The sequence below is a fragment of the Neophocaena asiaeorientalis genome, unplaced genomic scaffold, assembly GCF_003031525.2.
Source record: "Neophocaena asiaeorientalis asiaeorientalis breed wild unplaced genomic scaffold, Neophocaena_asiaeorientalis_V1.1 scaffold46, whole genome shotgun sequence".
Taxonomy (NCBI): Eukaryota; Metazoa; Chordata; class Mammalia; order Artiodactyla; family Phocoenidae; genus Neophocaena; species Neophocaena asiaeorientalis.
In genome coordinates, this window is record NW_020175393.1 from 4,650,653 (window position 1) to 4,666,877 (window position 16,225).

The following is a 16,225-nucleotide window of genomic DNA, read 5'->3' on the forward strand; positions in this document are numbered from 1 at the left end:
CAGCTCTCCTGAAAGTAAGCCCTGCTAACCTTTTTTTTTTTTAATTTTTAAAAATTCTTTTAATTTTTTTGCAGTACGCGGGCCTCTCAGTGTTGTGACCTCTCCCGTTGCGGAGCACAGGCTCTGGACGCGCAGGCTCAGCGGCCATGGCTCATGGGCCTAGCCGCTCCGCGGCATGCGGGATCTTCCCAGACCGGGGCACGAACCCGCGTCCCCTGCATCGGCAGGCGGACTCTCAACCACTGCACCACCAGGGAAGCCCCCTGCTAACCTTTAAAGTCAGATGTTCTGGAGGCTCATCTTCCCAGTGCAGGAACCCCAAAGTGGGGAACCTGATGTGAGGCTTGAACCCTTCGCTCCTTGTGGAGAACCACTGCTGTCGTGATTGTCCTCCCATTTGTGGGTCACCTACCCATGGTGTGGGTCTTGGCTATACAGTATCTCTGCCTCTTCTACCCATCTCGTGGTGGTTTCTTCTTTATATCTTTAGTTGTAGAAGATCTTTTCTGTTAGTCTTCAGGTTATTCTCATAGATAATTGCTCTGTAAATAGTTGTAATTTTGATGTGCCTGTGGGAGGAGGTGAGCTCAGGGTCTTCTACTCTGCCATCTTGGCTAGGTCTCTCACAATTAATGTTCTCAGCTGTCAGCTTCTCCTCCTACCTTGTGAGCCCCTCAAGGGCAGGAAAGCAGGTCTCATTCATCTTTATACCACCAGCACCTTTCTCAATATCCAGCACAAAGTCCAGGTTCAATGCACGTTTGCTGAATTGACCAAAAAATGGGAGATTTCTTTCGGTGGTGGAGGGGGAAGGCTGCTCTGATTCCCTTAGGCTGAATTAGTTCTACCTGTGCTTTGCTCCCCTAATGCTTTCCTTGAGCCTCACACAGTGGTTATGATTAACTGCGGGCATCTAGAGCCAGGCTGCCTGGTTAAAGTCCCAGCAGTGCCACTTTATGTGTGACTCTAGAAAAATGACATAACCTTCCTGGGCCTCAGTTTCCTCTTCTGTAAAATGGGGAAAACAATACAATTTACTTCATAGCATTGGTTGTGAGAATTAAATGAGTTCATTCATTTGAATCAGTACCTAAACACTCTTATCAGCATAAGTTATTATGGTCTATCTATTTATCTCTACTAGATTGTCAGCACCTGAAGAGAAGCTTTACATTTCCCTTGGTGCTTTTTGTACAAGACTTGCTCAAAGTAGCACTCCATAAATATGCTGACTTTAATTGGCAAGTCACCTGGATATCCATACCAGTATCATTTCCATATCTGGCTAGCCTAGTAATAAAGGGCAGGTCAGTGAACATCTAACCAAGTGTAACTTACTCAGGAAGACATAGCCAAAGGAAACCAAGCCTGACACATCTATTCAAGTTCTTTGAGCAATTCATCAAGCATGGCAGACAAAAGGAAACGTGTGGACTTGTTTATTAAGATCGTCAACAATTGTTTGACCAAGTTTGAACTACCCTGAGTGAGGAAAAAATGTTTTGTTATGAATATGAAGTTGGCTCTGCCCTGGAAAACAGCAAGTTGGGTTAGATGGGTACTTCTCTGTTTAAATGTGGGGTATCCCAAAGTAGAGAGCCGGGTTTCCCAAACCCCCATATAACTCAGCACCCCTTGTAGCTGCAGGAAACCAGAGACCTTTCCAGGTATTTGAGGCACAAAGGGATTGAATAAGAAATTGCTTCCTTCTAAATCTCTGGAAGAGTACAAGAGGCTTTGTGCTAGGCCTCTGGGATGACTCCTGGAATAACACTGCTGAACCTGCCTGCTAGGAGAGCTGCTGCCACCAACCCCCTTGGGGAAGTGGGAATCAGGAGGCCACCTTTGGACTGTTGATTTCCAGAAAGCACCACCACAATAGCAACCCAGGGATCAGGAGGCTACAGCTGCCCACAGGCTAGTGACCGATCACTGGAACATTGCTGCAGAGAAAAAGGTTGACTCTACGACCTTGTTTGTCAGAAGCAGTCAAAGGTGGCAGGAAGGTGGCCTCTGCCTCACTTCTACCTTCTCAAGTTCACAATCCATGTCCAGCCTGTAGGACCACAGCTGCAAGGGAGGCTGGAGCATTTGGTTTTAGCTTTCCCTTCTGAGACTAAGGAAGGTACTCTAGAGGGATTGAGAGGGATGCTGGACCAGTTGATCAATATATCCCCCATGCCCTCATTCACTGTGCTCCAGTCACTGGCTTTCTGGCTGCTGTCAGCACACACCAAACTTTTCCCCCATGCTTGGATCTTTGCATTTGCTGTTCCCTCTGCTTGGAATGCCCTTCCCAGAGATCTTCCGAGTCCTGTTAAGCATCACTTCCCCAGAGTCATTCCTCATTCAAAGACCTCCTAGATGGCCTCACCTCCCCAGAGAGACATTCTTCATACAAAGACCTCCTAGATGCCCCTCTCCACTGGCTTGGGCCTGTTTCTAAAACAGTGAATCGCAAGAGGATGGAATTACTAGGCTAAGTCTCACTATCTGGGATAAAACTCTATTATATCACCTTGCTTTATTTTATTCCTAGTACCTATTACTAACTGAAATTATTATATATACTTATCTCTTCACTTGTTTATCCCTTGTCTTCCCTCCTTAGAATGCAAGTTTCATGAGAGTAGGAACTTTATTTTCTTCATCCCTGTGGCCAACATCTAACATACCTGATATATATCATGCACTCAATAAACATTTGTTGAACAAACCACTGAAAAATAGAGAGAACATAGCACTTTGGACTTACCTCTGTTACCTGATTTACCATATAATATTGTAATTACTCCCTCACAGGCACTCTTCTTGGTTCAGAGCCAAGACTGCATCTTGTTTTTTTATTTTTGCTTCACTTCTTAGCATAATGCCCAGCAAATAGCTGACAGGCCCTGCATTTTGATGAATGGATAAATGAGAAAGAAGGCGTGAATGCACATATTAAGGAAGCAAGGGTGTGTTTTAGGATGTAAGAAAGTGGAGAAGGAGGGTGGCTATTGCAGAAAAGTGATTAAATGCTAAATAAAATCATCTCAAATCAGGCCAGAAAATGCAAGAGATCCTCAGATCAGAGTGAGAGGCAGATGGGGTCAGGTTGAGTTCAAGGTAGCCAACAGGAGGCTCAGCCTGGGCAGAGGAAGATGCCAGGAGCTGAGAATCCTTGAAAAGAAGCTGCCAAGTGTCTACTAGCAGACTTGATAGGATCTCTCATTTCTTGGACACTTTTTTTTTTCCTTGGATACTTTTTACAACTACTTTTTCCCAATTCCTTTGGATGGGATCCTTTTGTCCCCCTAAAACTCTGAGAAGCAAGATGGCCGTAAGTTCCATTCTCCACATCATTCATGAAATACATCTTGTCAGTGTTGTGCTATGGGGCAAGAGAAAAACCAAACATCCCCTTTTAAAAAAGATGCATTCTGGGAATTTCCTGGTGGTCCAGTGGTTAAGACTCAGTGCTTTCACTGCCGGGGCCCAGGTTCAACCCCTGGTAAGGGAACTAAGATCCTGCAAGCTGTGCGGTGCGGCCAAAAACCAAAGTGCATTTCAGTGTTGCCCCTCATTGGATAGATTTCTGAAGGGAAAAGGTAGCCTTCGCAGGAGGCAAAAGAAAATTTTAGAAAAAATATAAAGCCTTAAAAAGTTTTTGATCTTTTTATATCTTTAATATGTAAGTTATTTCTGACAATCACCAAATAATTGTTTAACTCAGCCTTTTACATATACACAAACATGCAAACACACAACATACACAAATACATACAAACATTTACAAGCACAGATACACAGACACACAGAATCACATGCACGAACACACAAACCTAAAGCAACGCCCTTGTTTATGAAACAAAATTAATACAGTCAAAAGATATTTGTAAGACCTGTTTCCCAGGGAAGAAAATAATAATTTATTGCATTTAAAAAAAATTTAAGCATTGAAAATGGTAAAAATCTATTTTACTAACAACTGGTGAGGGGCTGAGGGAAGAGGAAGGAAGTTTAGGAGGGTTTCACCAGGCGCTCGCCCTGTGAAAGGCTGTCCTGAAAAGTCAGGAGCTCAGCTTTCATCACCACAGCAGCCTCACCTAGGGGCTGACTCTCAGGGGCCCTCATCAACCACTTGCTGGGTAGGCAATTTGATTGGAAAAAGAAAAGTATAGCATCAGTCTGTGCGTAGAGACTGATGATAGAAGAGACCGAAGAAAGGAAAAATGAGGGCTTCAAAGGCTGAGAATAGTAGCAATCGATGTGGGGACTTCTGGGGGAAAGAAAGCAGGGGGAATGGAGACCCAAGGCCAGGAGGAAAAAGGAAGTAAGACCTACAGAAATGTTTACACACCTTGAAACCAGTGGGGAGATGTCAACATGGAACGAAGTCTGTCCTTTGTGGGACATTGGACTTATAGGTGACGGCAGTGAGGTGGGAAAGACGCTCAGGAACATTCAGGGGTTATATGCTTAAGAGCAAGCACCTTCCGGGAGCAGCCAGCAGAGGCCGTGGGAAAAGGGGAGACGCTCTTTTCTCTGGGGAAGTTCGAGCCTGCTTATTTCCGCTTGACACCACCGTTCCCCTGTGCAGAGCCCCCTCCTTCACCCTGAGGTGGAAATGATGAATACGAGTGCACAGCTCTACTGTCCCAGGGGTATCTGCGCCTTCTCAGGCTCCCACCTTTCCATTTCCTCCCCTCCCTTCTCAGGGCTAAATCAAACTTTCTTCTAGGACTCAGCTTAAAGGTCTCCTCCTCCAGGAAGACTTCCCTGACTCTCCAACCTCCTTCCTTCTGTGGCCCCCGGTGCTTCCCTCAATACCTATCATACTGGGTCCAAATGGGCCTGAATGACCCCCACCCCTCACTAGGTTGGGAGCCCCTTGAAATGTGGGCTGTGTCTTTTCAGGGTATCCCCCCGTTCCTAGCTCAGAGCCTGCTATGCAGTAGATACTCAGCAAACCTAGTGAAGAAACGGAGGATGGAAGGCCAGAGATCTTCACAGGGGTGGGTGACAGCTCTCAGAGTATTGCCCTTCCCAGGGACTCCTGCATCGTTTGAAAGGCTTGTTTTAGGCTTGGTAAGGTGGCGCTGGGAGATGAGGTGGTGTTTCTAGTGTCAGCAGCTGGTGCAGGGAAAAGGATTAGGGAAGGAGGAAAGGGACAAGGAAGCTGATATTCTGGCATCCTTTGTGGGTATTTTCCCACATGTAACTGTCTACAGTCTTCACCAGAGTCTCCAGAAGTGAGTGATAGAAAAAAAGGAGTAGGAAGAGGAGGCCAAAAGAGCAGAGTAGTAATTTGCCCGCCACCAGCCCAGCTACTGTAAGCATCATTTCAAAAACAAGGAACAACAGGCCATTCTATTCTGCAGAGGGCACAGGCCTGTTCATTCCACAAATATTTATTGAGCACCTGTTATGTGTTGGGTGTTGTTCTCGGTGCTGGGAAAATAGCAATGAAGATAATATGGTGCTTATATTTGGGGGGGAGATAACTGTATATAGTAAGTCAGGTGATAATATGTGTTATGGAAAAAGTAAAGCAGGGTAAGTGGGTTAGAGAGGGGTGAGGGGAGGAGCTGCTTCACATAGGTTGGTCGGGAAGAGCTCTGTGATGGCTTTTGAGCAGACCCCTGAAAGAAACGAGAGGAAGCCAGTGGACCCCTGGAGTAAGAACATCCCAGGCTGAAGAGACAGGTGCAAAGGCCCTGAGGCTGGAGTATGCTGGGTGAGTAAGAGGAACTGCAAGGCAGCCAGGGCAGCTGGAGCAGAGGGAGGAAGGACAGAATGGTTAGGGAGGAGATTGGAGGGATGACAGGGAACTGGATCACTTAGCACCAACATTCTATGATGAGGACTCGGGATTTTTCCTCTGAGTGTAGTGGGGAGCCCTGGCAGGATGTGAATAGCAGAGTAGAGGGAGGAACATGATCTGACTTAGGTTTCAACAAGATCCCTCTAGCTGCTGGGTGGAGAACTGACTGCAGAGGGCACAAGGGTGGTGTCAGGGAGACCAGTTAGGACGCTGCTACCGCAACAGCCGGGGCAAAAGGCAGTGACAGCCAGGGCCAGGGCAGTGATGGGGAGGGGATGAGAAGTGGTGGGATCTAAATGCACATGGAAGGTGGGGCTGATAGGGTTTTCTGAGGAGTTGGGTAAAGGCTGAGAGAGAGAAAGAGAACCCAAGGATGATTCCTGGGTCCTTGACCTGAGCAACTGGAAGGGTGAAGGAGGGAAAGACTGGGCGTTAGGGCAGCTTTATGGGAGAAAACCACCACAAGTATGCATCGCAACAGGTTTTGAGATAGCTATTGGGCACATGTATTACTTATCAATTGCTTTGTAACACATTACCCCCAAACATAGTGGCTTAAGAGAACACGCATCTATGTCACAGTGTCTGTGGGTCAGAAACCCTGGCGCAGCTGGCACAGGTCCTCTGACTCAGGGGCTCTCACCTGCAGTGGAGGTGTCCAGCTGGGGCTGTGGCCCCTCTCAAGACTCGACTTGGGGAGGATCTGCTTCCAAGCTCACTTAGGAGGCTATTGGTAGGTCTTAGGTCCTTGGGGGGCTGTTGGTTAGCAGCGTCCTTCCTGACCATGCCAACCTCTCCATCGAGATGCTCCCAGTGTGGCAGCTGGCCTCCCGTGGAGAGAGCGAGCAACCCTGAGGTCATCATGGTTTTGTAACCTAATCTTAGAGATGACATCCTATCACTTCTGCTGTGTTTTATTTATTAGAAGAGGGTTGCTAGCCCAGCCTGCACTCAAGGGGAGGTGACAACTGTGAATATCAATTGGCAGGGACCTCTGGGAACCATGTAGAGGCACCTGCCACAGCAAGGAGGCAATTGGACCAACAAGTACAGATTTCAGGGAGAGGTCCAGACAGGAGCTGTCCATATGGGGGTTACCCATGACGGGCCTGAGCCAAGACAGCTGGGAGTGACCCAGACAGAGAAGAGAAGGGGACCAAGGACAGAGCCTGGGAGCTCATCAATGTTTGGAGGTCAGGGACATGCAGAGGCACCAGCAAAGGAGATGGAGGAGGACCAGTGATGTAGGTGGTGAATGGAGAGTGGTGGCCCTGGTGTCCCGTAGGCCAAAAGAGAAACCTGTTTGCAGGACAGGGAGGGATCAGCTGGTCGAAAGCCATGGAGAGGTCTGGCAAGGGAAGGCGGAGCTCAGGATTGGGCAGCGTGGAGATCAGCTTAACAAGAGCTGTCTCAGTGGAGTGGAAGGAGTTCCAGAGAGAATGGGAGGCTGGGAAGTGGAGGTGGACACAGCACTTTCCAAGGACTCTTGGTGTCGAGGCGCGCACAGCCTTGTATCTGAGGGCAGCAGGTAACTCTTAGCTGAGCTGATTCTTGGAACTCTGTTTCTCTCTCCACCCCTTCTGCACACACACACCCCACCCCCACACACGACCTTCCCACTGCTACCCCAGCTGGGACAGGGAATTAGAACCCTGAAGTTGGCCTGTTTTGTTTTTTGTTTCTGGTACCAAGTTACACATTATGAGACTAGGGTGGAGACACATGCTGTTAATCCTCAGTCATCAGCTTGAGGTTCCCTAAATCCTAAAATCAGCCACCCCTAGAGGACCTAAATCCCTGGTTTAGAAGGCAAACAGCACTAAGCAAAAGCTGATTGCTGACTGCCATCTGGTGGTCATTTTGGGACATGGCCTGGATCTAAATCTGTCCCTCACAGGGTGGTGGGAAGAATTGAGGGAATTGTTAGAAAGCCACCTGGCACAAATTGTGTTCAGTAAAACTGGGCTGCTGTCATTGTGCGCATGGTTTGGGGGAGCATGGTCAAAACAGTGTCCCTGACTTCACTCCCAACATTTTTTGAAGGAAAAGGAATTATTCTAAAAGGAGGTCCCTCTTCTTATCTTGGTAAAAGTAAGAGTGCTTCAGGGAACCAAGTAGGACAGTCATATAAGAAGTTAGATGATCTAGGGACTTCCCTGGTGGTGCAGTGGTTAACAATCCGCCTGCCAACGCAGGGGGCACAGGTTCGAGCCCTGGTCCAGGAAGATCCCACATGCCGCGGAGCAACTAAGCCTGTGCACCACAACTACTGAGCCTGTGCTCTAGAGCCCACAAGCCACAACTACGGAGCCTGAGTGCCACAACTACTGAAGCCCGCGCGCCTAGAGCCCCTGCTCTGCAGCAAGAGAAACCACCGCAACGAGAAGCCCGTGCACTGCAACGAAGAGTAGCCCCGCTCACTACAACTAGAGAAAGCCTGCGCTCAGCAACGAAGAACCAGTGCAGCCAAAAATAAATTAATTAAAAAAAAAAAAAGAAGTTAGATGATCTAGATCCAAATCCTGATTTTGATACTATGGGGCCTTGATCATATCACTTAAGCGACCTGAGTCTCAAGTTTCATCAAACCATAAAATGGGAACATTAGAATTAAAAACTATACAAGATGGGACTTCCCTGGTAGCTCAGTGGTTAAGAATCCACCTGCCAATGCAGGGGTCACGGGTTTGATCACTGGTCCAGGAAGTTCTCACATGCTGCAGAGCAACTAAGCCCGCACGCCAAAACTACTGAGGCTGCGTGCTGCAACTATTGAAGCCCGTGCGCCTAGAGCCCGTGCTCCGCAATGAGACAAGTCATTGCAATGAGAAGCCCACGCACCGCAACGAAGAGTAGCCCCTGCTCGCTGCAACTAGAGAAAGCCCGTGAGCAGCCAAAAGCAAAATAAAATGAACAAACAAAACAAAACAAAAACTATACAAGGTGGTAAATGTAAAGAGCTCTTATTAAAGGTACACTCCATTAGTTAATAGTAGTTGGCATACCAGCTCTAAGCACTGGGGGTGTGTTGCTTTAAAATAGTGGTTCTCAACGGGCGGTAATTTTGCCCCCCAGAGAACAACTGGCAATGCATGGTGATGTTTTTGTTTGTCACAAGGCTGGGGGATGCTTAAAAAAAAAAAAAAAAAAAGGCTGGGGATCCTACTGACATCTAGTGGGTAGAGGCCAGGGATGCTGCTAGACATCCTACAATGCACAGGACAGCCCCCTATGAGACAGAATTATCCAGTCCAAAATGTCAATAGTGCTTGAGTTGAGAAATCTTGGAACTTTTTTTTTTTTTTAAAAGATCTTTTTTTAAATTTAATTTAATTTAATTCTTTTCTTGCTGTGTTGGGTCTCCGTTTCTGTGCGAGGGCTTTCTCTAGTTGCGACGAGTGGGGGCCGGCCACTCTTCATCGCGGTGCGCAGGCCTCTCACTATCGCGGCCTCTCTTGTTGCGGAGCACAGGCTCCAGACGCGCAGGCTCAGTAGTTGTGGCTCACGTGCCTAGTTGCTCCGCGGCATGTGGGATCCTCCCAGACCAGGGCTCGAACCCGTGTCCCCTGCATTAGCAGGCAGATTCTCAGCCACTGCGCCACCAGGGAAGCCCGAAATCTTGGAACTTTAAAAAAATTTTATTATTTATTTATACATTTATTTATTTTATTTTTGGCTGCACTGGGTCTTCGTTGCTAGGTGCGGGCTTTCTCTAGTTGCAGTGAGCAGGGGCTGCTCTTCATTGTGGTGCACGGGCTTCTCATTGCGGTGGTTTCTCCTGTTGCGGAGCACGGGCTCTAGGCCTGTAGGCTCAGTAGTTGTGGCTCGCGGGCTATAAAGCACAGGCTCAGTAGTTGTGGTGCATGGGCTTAGTTGCTCCACGGCATGTGGGATCTTCCCGGACCAGGGCTCGAACCCGTGTCCCCTGCATTGGCAAGCAGATTCTTAACCACTGTGCCACCAGGGAAGCCCGGAACTTTCTTAAATGGGGATTCTTCTTGCCATGTTATGAACCAACATGAGGAACTGCTTTCTGAACATTATGAGGAAAGCAGAGTGATGCATGAAGTTGGAAAGGGGGTCTACAGTTATATGCAGGAGTAAAATGAGGCTCCAGATTACTGTGCTCTGCGACATAGTAGCCACAAGCCAGCCACACGTGGCTATTGAAACTGAAAGTAATTTAAACCAAATAAAATTTTAAATTTGATTCCTAGATTGTAATAACCATGTCCCAAGTGCTCAGTAGCCACGTGTGGCTAGTGGACAGCACAGATGTGGAACTGTTCCATCAGCACAGAAATTTCTATCAAATAGCACTGCTCATAAAGGATTCAGCAGAACCGGGCATCAGTGGGCAATCCACAAGAGAAAAGTTAGAAACTAAGGATGTGCAGAGAGGAGGGTACAATGAGAGATGACAGGATACACCAATGAGATGGTTAAGTAAGCACAAGGGCGGTCTATAATTAAATGCCAAAACAAGTCACAAATACTCATGTATAATAACTGATCCACGCAACCCTCCCTCCCCCAAGGGTCATTCTTCAGCGCATAAAACTCGAGAAGCCGGAAAAGGCAAGGAGAATCAGCAGAAGGCAGGCAGGGAAGGGTGAGCCACCGCTGGGGGGCGCTGTCCCTCCCTCTCCCTTCTTCCTGGCACAGTTTAGTTTAACTTGTGGGACAAGGTTCCCAGCCTGACAGGTGGCCACGAGTCAACTGTACCGACAGAGGAGCGTTTGCGGCGGCCTGTCTTGCTTAAAGTCTTGAGGTCCTTGTAAAGGGAGTACGCATACTTGGTGACGAAGGGCAGACAGAAGAAGTGCAGGATCATTCGGGAGACCTGGAAAATCAAGTGCAAGTACCTCAGCTCCTTGAACTGCTCTTTGATGGTCCCGTTGGTGAGCAGGACCACGGAGAAGCTGAGGAGCTCATAGGTGATGATCCACATGGTGTAGCACAGCAGCCCCACGTAGTTGCTGATGTGGATGCAATAGAGGAACAAGGAGCTGACCGTGAGGGTGATGGTAGATAGGCAGATGTTGATGTGCTTCTTGTAGGTCGTGACCCAAGAGACTACCTCAGACTTTGTCTCCTTGTAGACGCTGAAGTTGTCCTCGTAGCCGACGTATACAACCTCGTTCACTTCAAAGATGAGGAACTGGATGGTGTTGAGGATACAGAAGATGCCCATCACGAAGGAGAACTTCTTGTCATTCATTTTATACTAGTTTTACCGGAGCATCGGCTGCAGAAAAATAAAAAAAGTTGTGGAGATACCTGACAAGAGGGCAGTGCTAGCCCAGGACAAATGCTCAAGCCACTAGATGTAAATGGAAGAGCTAAGAGTAATAAGGGTATATAGACAGACAATGGGCTGGAAGTCAAGGGACACTGACCCTGCTCTGGCCTCACTAGCTACAGGTGAGCACATCACTGGGAAGTGAGGGCATCACTGGCCTGGAATAATCTTCAGGTAGCTCTGCTCTTCCAGCAGCAGCCATGCTTTAAGGTGGCACAAAGGGTACTCCTGTTGGTGTCAGGCTTGTGGGAATTAGGAAGTTTCTGTATCTGGAATAATGGTAGAGTCAGTTCTGGGCTCCTACTGGGATATTCGTTTCTCCAAAGAAACACATTTTCTCAGAAAACTAGCATGGCTCCTCAAGGGCCTAGAATCATCCCTGACCTTCCCCTCGGCCCCCTTTTCTTCCCTTCCAAGCCCTTAAAAATGTAATTTCCCTGAGTTACTCCCTGGGTCTGACCCAGAATTGTCCCAAGTCACAGGATTCAGCCAGCAGTGAATGGAATGGGGGAAGGTTTACGGATCCAAGGCTGACTATCTCGTTTGCCCAGGGTGAAGGTGCCACAACGATAAGCCAGGTCGTTCAGGCGAAAATCTAGCAGGCCAACCCCCAGCTGCAACCTAGGTTAGACCTGAACTCTAGAGGCTGGCTCCAGCCAGGGTGGAGTTGCCTAGCTCCCACGAAGACCTGTTGAAGGTATTTATGGCGGAGGGCCCAAGGCTGTGGTAGGGCGGGCCCTGGAGCAATCGTCCCTCCCAGATCCTATCGCCTTCTTACTGGCTCCCAGTTTGGGAGAACTCCAGAGCAAAGCTGCCTCCTCTTCATTCCCCACACTGGCCAGCTACCACTGTGAGGGCAGAGAGAGGGGGAAGAGTCACACATGAGGGGAACGCATGCCGGCCTCTGGCTGATGTGTTTCCGATGAGGGACAACCAGTTGGAAGCTCGGCATGGTTTCCTTCTGAGGTCACTGGACAGGGCTCCTCTTCAGTCCTGTCAGAGCACAGACAGGCTGCCATCTGCCTCCCTCCAGCCTTCTCCTCGCTCAGTCTATCAATCCCAAATATTCTTTTTTTTTTTTTTGTCAGTAGCAATTGTTTTATTGCTATGGTAAAATATACATAACATAAATCTTACCATTTTAACCCTTTTTCAGTGTACCATTCAGTGGCGTTAAGTACATTCATACTGTTGTGCAAGCATCACCACCCCCCACCTCAACATTTTCATATTCTCCAAGAAAAAACTCTACTCATCAGACACTAATTCTTCCTCCCTCGTCTCCCGCCAGCCCCTGTTAATTCTACTTTCTGTCTCTATAAATCTGACTACCTCTAAGTACCCCATATAAATTGAATCATAACAGTACTTGTCTTTTTGTGTCTGGCTTACTTCACAGCATAATATTTTCTTTTCTGTTTTTAGGTTTTAAAAAATTTTTTATTGGAGTATAGTTGACTTACAATGTTGTGTTAGTTTCTGCTGTACAGAAAAATACATCAGTTAGACATATATCCACTCTTTTTTAGATTCTGTTCCCATATAGATCATTACAGAGTACTGAGTAGAGTTCCCTGTGCTATACGGTAGGTCCTTATTAGTTATCTATTTTATGTATACTAGCATGTATATGTCAATCCCAATCTCCCAGTTTATCCTTTCCCCCACCAGCATAGTATTTTCAAGGTTCAGCCCAAATATTTTTACACCTTATTCCCCACTAACCTCCCAACTGTGTGTGACTCCACAGTTCAGTCCTTGAGACACAGACCTCTCACTGCACCCCAGGCTCTGAAGGGTCCCATGTGGGGTGGGAGAGGCAGTGTGCTGGCCGGTGGATAGCTGCACCGATACTTCCCTGTCCACATCAACTAAACCTCATCCCTACTCACAGAGCAGCTTCCAGAGCATTTAAGAAAAATCTTTCTTGCTCCTGTGGGGGCCATGCATCAGAAAGGGGGCAAGCGTGGATGCGAGCAGAGAAGTTGAGAGGCTGTTGAAAGAAATGGGGTGAAGAGGGATGTGGGGTTGTGTGTTTGGGGCCTGGGGCTATGGGAGAAGGAGTCTGAAATGAGCACCTGGGTGGAGGGTGGCCCATGCACTGAGCTGGAGAGCATGGAGGAAGGAACACACTTATTATGGGGGTGGGGAAGATGATGAGGACAGCTTGGGAAATGGTGGGTTTGAATTCCCCTGGGACATCCAAATAGACGTGTTGACCATGAAGTCACCTCCGTCAACCTGGAACTCAGAGGGAATCTGAGCATTTGTTTTTGAAATATAACTTGGCTGGATATAGGATTTTTGATTAACAGTGGTTCAGGGGGAGCACTTTGAATATGCTATTTTCCCACTACCCTCTGGCTTCCATTGTTTCTGCTGAGAAATCAGCTGTTAATCTTATTGGGATTCCCTTGTTAAGTGACGAGTGGTTTACTTCCCATGCTGTTTTCAAGGTTTTCTTCTTGACGTTGACTTGAGCATTTTTCCTGTGCAGTGTCTGCTTGTGGATCTCTTTGATTTATCCTAATTGAAATTCATTGAGTTTCCTGGATGTGTAGGTTAATCTTTTTCAATAAACTTGGGAAGTTTTCAGCCATTTTTTTCTTAAAATATTTTTTCAGTTCCTTTCTCTCTCTCCTCTTCTTCCAGTACTCCCATTATGCATATGTTGGTTGGTATGCTTAATAATGTCCCACATTTCTGTGAGGCTCTGTTAATTTTTCTTCACCTCTTTTTCTCTCTGTTCAGAAAAACAGATTGCATAATCTCTACCACTTATCTTCACTAATTATTCCTTCTGCCACTTCACATCTACTGCTGAGCTTCTCTAGTGAGTTTTTCATTTCAGTTATTGTACTTTTAAACTCCAGAATTTCCATTTGGTTCTTTTTTTATAACTTCTATCTCTTTATTGATATTCTCTATTTGATGTGACATTGCCATTGTATTTTCCTTTACTTTTTAAAATCATGGTGGGACTTCCCTGGTGGCTCAGTGGTTAAGAATCTGCCTGCCAATACAGGGGACACAGGTTCGATCCCTGGTCCAGGAAGATCCCACATGCCATGGAGCAACTCAGCCTGTGTGCCACAACTACTGAGCCTGCGCTCTAGAGCCCATAAGCCACAACTACTGAGCTTGTGTGCCACAACTGCTGAAGCCCATGCACCCTATAGCCCACGCACCACAGCTACTGAGCCCACGAGCCACAACTACTGAAGCCCAGGCTCTCTAGGGCCCATGTGCCACAACTACTGAGCCCGCATGCTGCAACTACTGAAGCCCGCATGCCTAGAGCCCGTGCTCTGCAACAAGAGAAGCCACCTCAATGAGAAGCCCATGCACTGCAATGAAGAGTAGCCCCCACTCACTGCAACTAGAGAAAGCCCACACACAGAAATGAAGACCCAATGCAGCCAAAAATAAATAAAAAATTAATTTATATTTTGTACCCTGGTGCCAAATAGTAATACAGAGACAGAATTTCAGAGGAAAGAGAAAGAGTAGCTTTATTTCTTTGCCAGGCAAAGAGGGAACACAGTAGGCTAGGCCTCAAAAACTGTGCCCCTTCCCTGGGGAATAGGGAGAGGTCTTATAGACAGGGCTTGTGGTGGGGGGTAGGTGATAAGGATCAAGGCAGTGATGGGCTTGCATTCTTCTGATGGGTTGATGGTGAGGTAAGTAGGAGTCAGAATCATCAACCTTCAGGTTCCAACTCCTCTGGAGTCCACATGCTTGTGGGTAGCATACCATCATTAATCGTTACCTTCTCCCATCTGGAGGGGGTTTCAGTATCTGAAAAACAGCTCAAAGATATCTTTGTGTGACCTTACCCCAAGGCTGCACTATTGTTTCTCTTGACTGTTTGTTTCTCCCTTGTCTGGCATCCCCTCCCTTCCCTAAATAACAACTGCTTGAATCTGTCTGTTGGAAGTCGGGGAAGGTAATGGAGGCTGAATGAAGGCTATTTCCAGTAATCAAAGAAATGGGGGACACAGAAAGGCTTTGTGCCCAGGAGCCCCACAGGGCCCTGCTCAGTGTCACTGGCTGGATTATTTTAGTAAATTGCATTCTCCCCCCACCCCACCACCCAACACCCACGTGTGAAGCCTCTGATGTTGCTTCTCGTAGAGGTGCAGCTTAGGATATGCCCACAGTGATTCTAGGATAACAGTGGTTTTGCCAGAACTCTTCCCCCTCGTTCTTTGACCACACCCAGCTGTTAAGGCCTACTAATTACTGGCCAATTGCCCTATTGTTTTCAGTACTGACATGGGGCATAAATTGCTCTATAGACCATCCAATCTAATTCAGTCTCCTCTAAAGTAATATTTCCAGAAGTCAGTGTTTGATGTTTGTTCTGACCCCAGGAGGGCTTCTTCCAATTGTTTCTTTCCCCACTTCTCTCCTGAAAACTAGCTAGCCTACAGTTTAGCCTGAATCTTCATGTGTGATCTACACATCTCTCAATTGCCTTTTGCCACAACTGTCACTATTTAGAACACCTTTAGGCTTGAACTTCTTGTTCTGTTGTAAAGAAAACCAATTCCTTTGCGGGAGAGATTGCAAATATCTGTTTTATGGCTTACTTCTCCCTTGCCTCAGCCAAAACCTCTGGTCCACGGCTCTGGCATTGGGGGAGGGGACAACTGTATGCTTCTGTCTTAGTGATACTCCTGCTTTAGGAGCTGAGTGCTCTGTGGGAAAGGGAAGACAGTAATCTGGGGTCTTCCTGGCTTGCCTCTCCTGTCATTGGAACCACTACCTTACAACCTGGGGCAAGGGCAATTGGGGCCCCAATATTCTCAGTGGTGCCACACCTAAGGTAATGCCTCATCCCATGAGTAGGGACTAGGCGTCAGAAGGGAGCCCCCACCTCTTAGCCTCAGCAACAGGTACCTGGGTGAGAAATGCCAATGTCTGGCTCCTCCTGGGAAGAAAATCCTGACTGGGGGATAAGGGAAAGGGAGCCCTGTGTTCTTGGCTGCACCAGTCTGGAGTAGAGTTTCTACCTGGCTGAGCTGGGAGAGGGGCAGAAAGAAGTGGTTTTGAAACCGTGTAACTCAGAATGGGACTTGAACCCATGGCCTTTTTTTTTTTTTTTTTTTTTTGGG

The 16,225-nt window shown here is 47.4% G+C and overlaps 1 protein-coding gene across 1 annotated transcript; it reads right to left on the reverse strand.

Annotated features, from left to right (window-relative positions):
• Positions 1–10,472: 10,472 nt before the first annotated feature.
• On the reverse strand, positions 10,473–11,027 carry TMEM217B (transmembrane protein 217B). The gene has a single exon (XM_024766099.1). It carries the CDS (start codon positions 11,025–11,027, stop codon positions 10,473–10,475), a length of 555 nt encoding a protein of 184 aa, XP_024621867.1.
• Between the last annotated feature and the right edge of the window lie 5,198 nt (positions 11,028–16,225).

Coding starts and splice junctions, on each gene's coding strand:
- TMEM217B (XM_024766099.1), bottom strand. CDS start 11,027: ATGAATGACAAGAAGTTCTCCTTCGTGATGGGCATCTTCTGTATCCTC.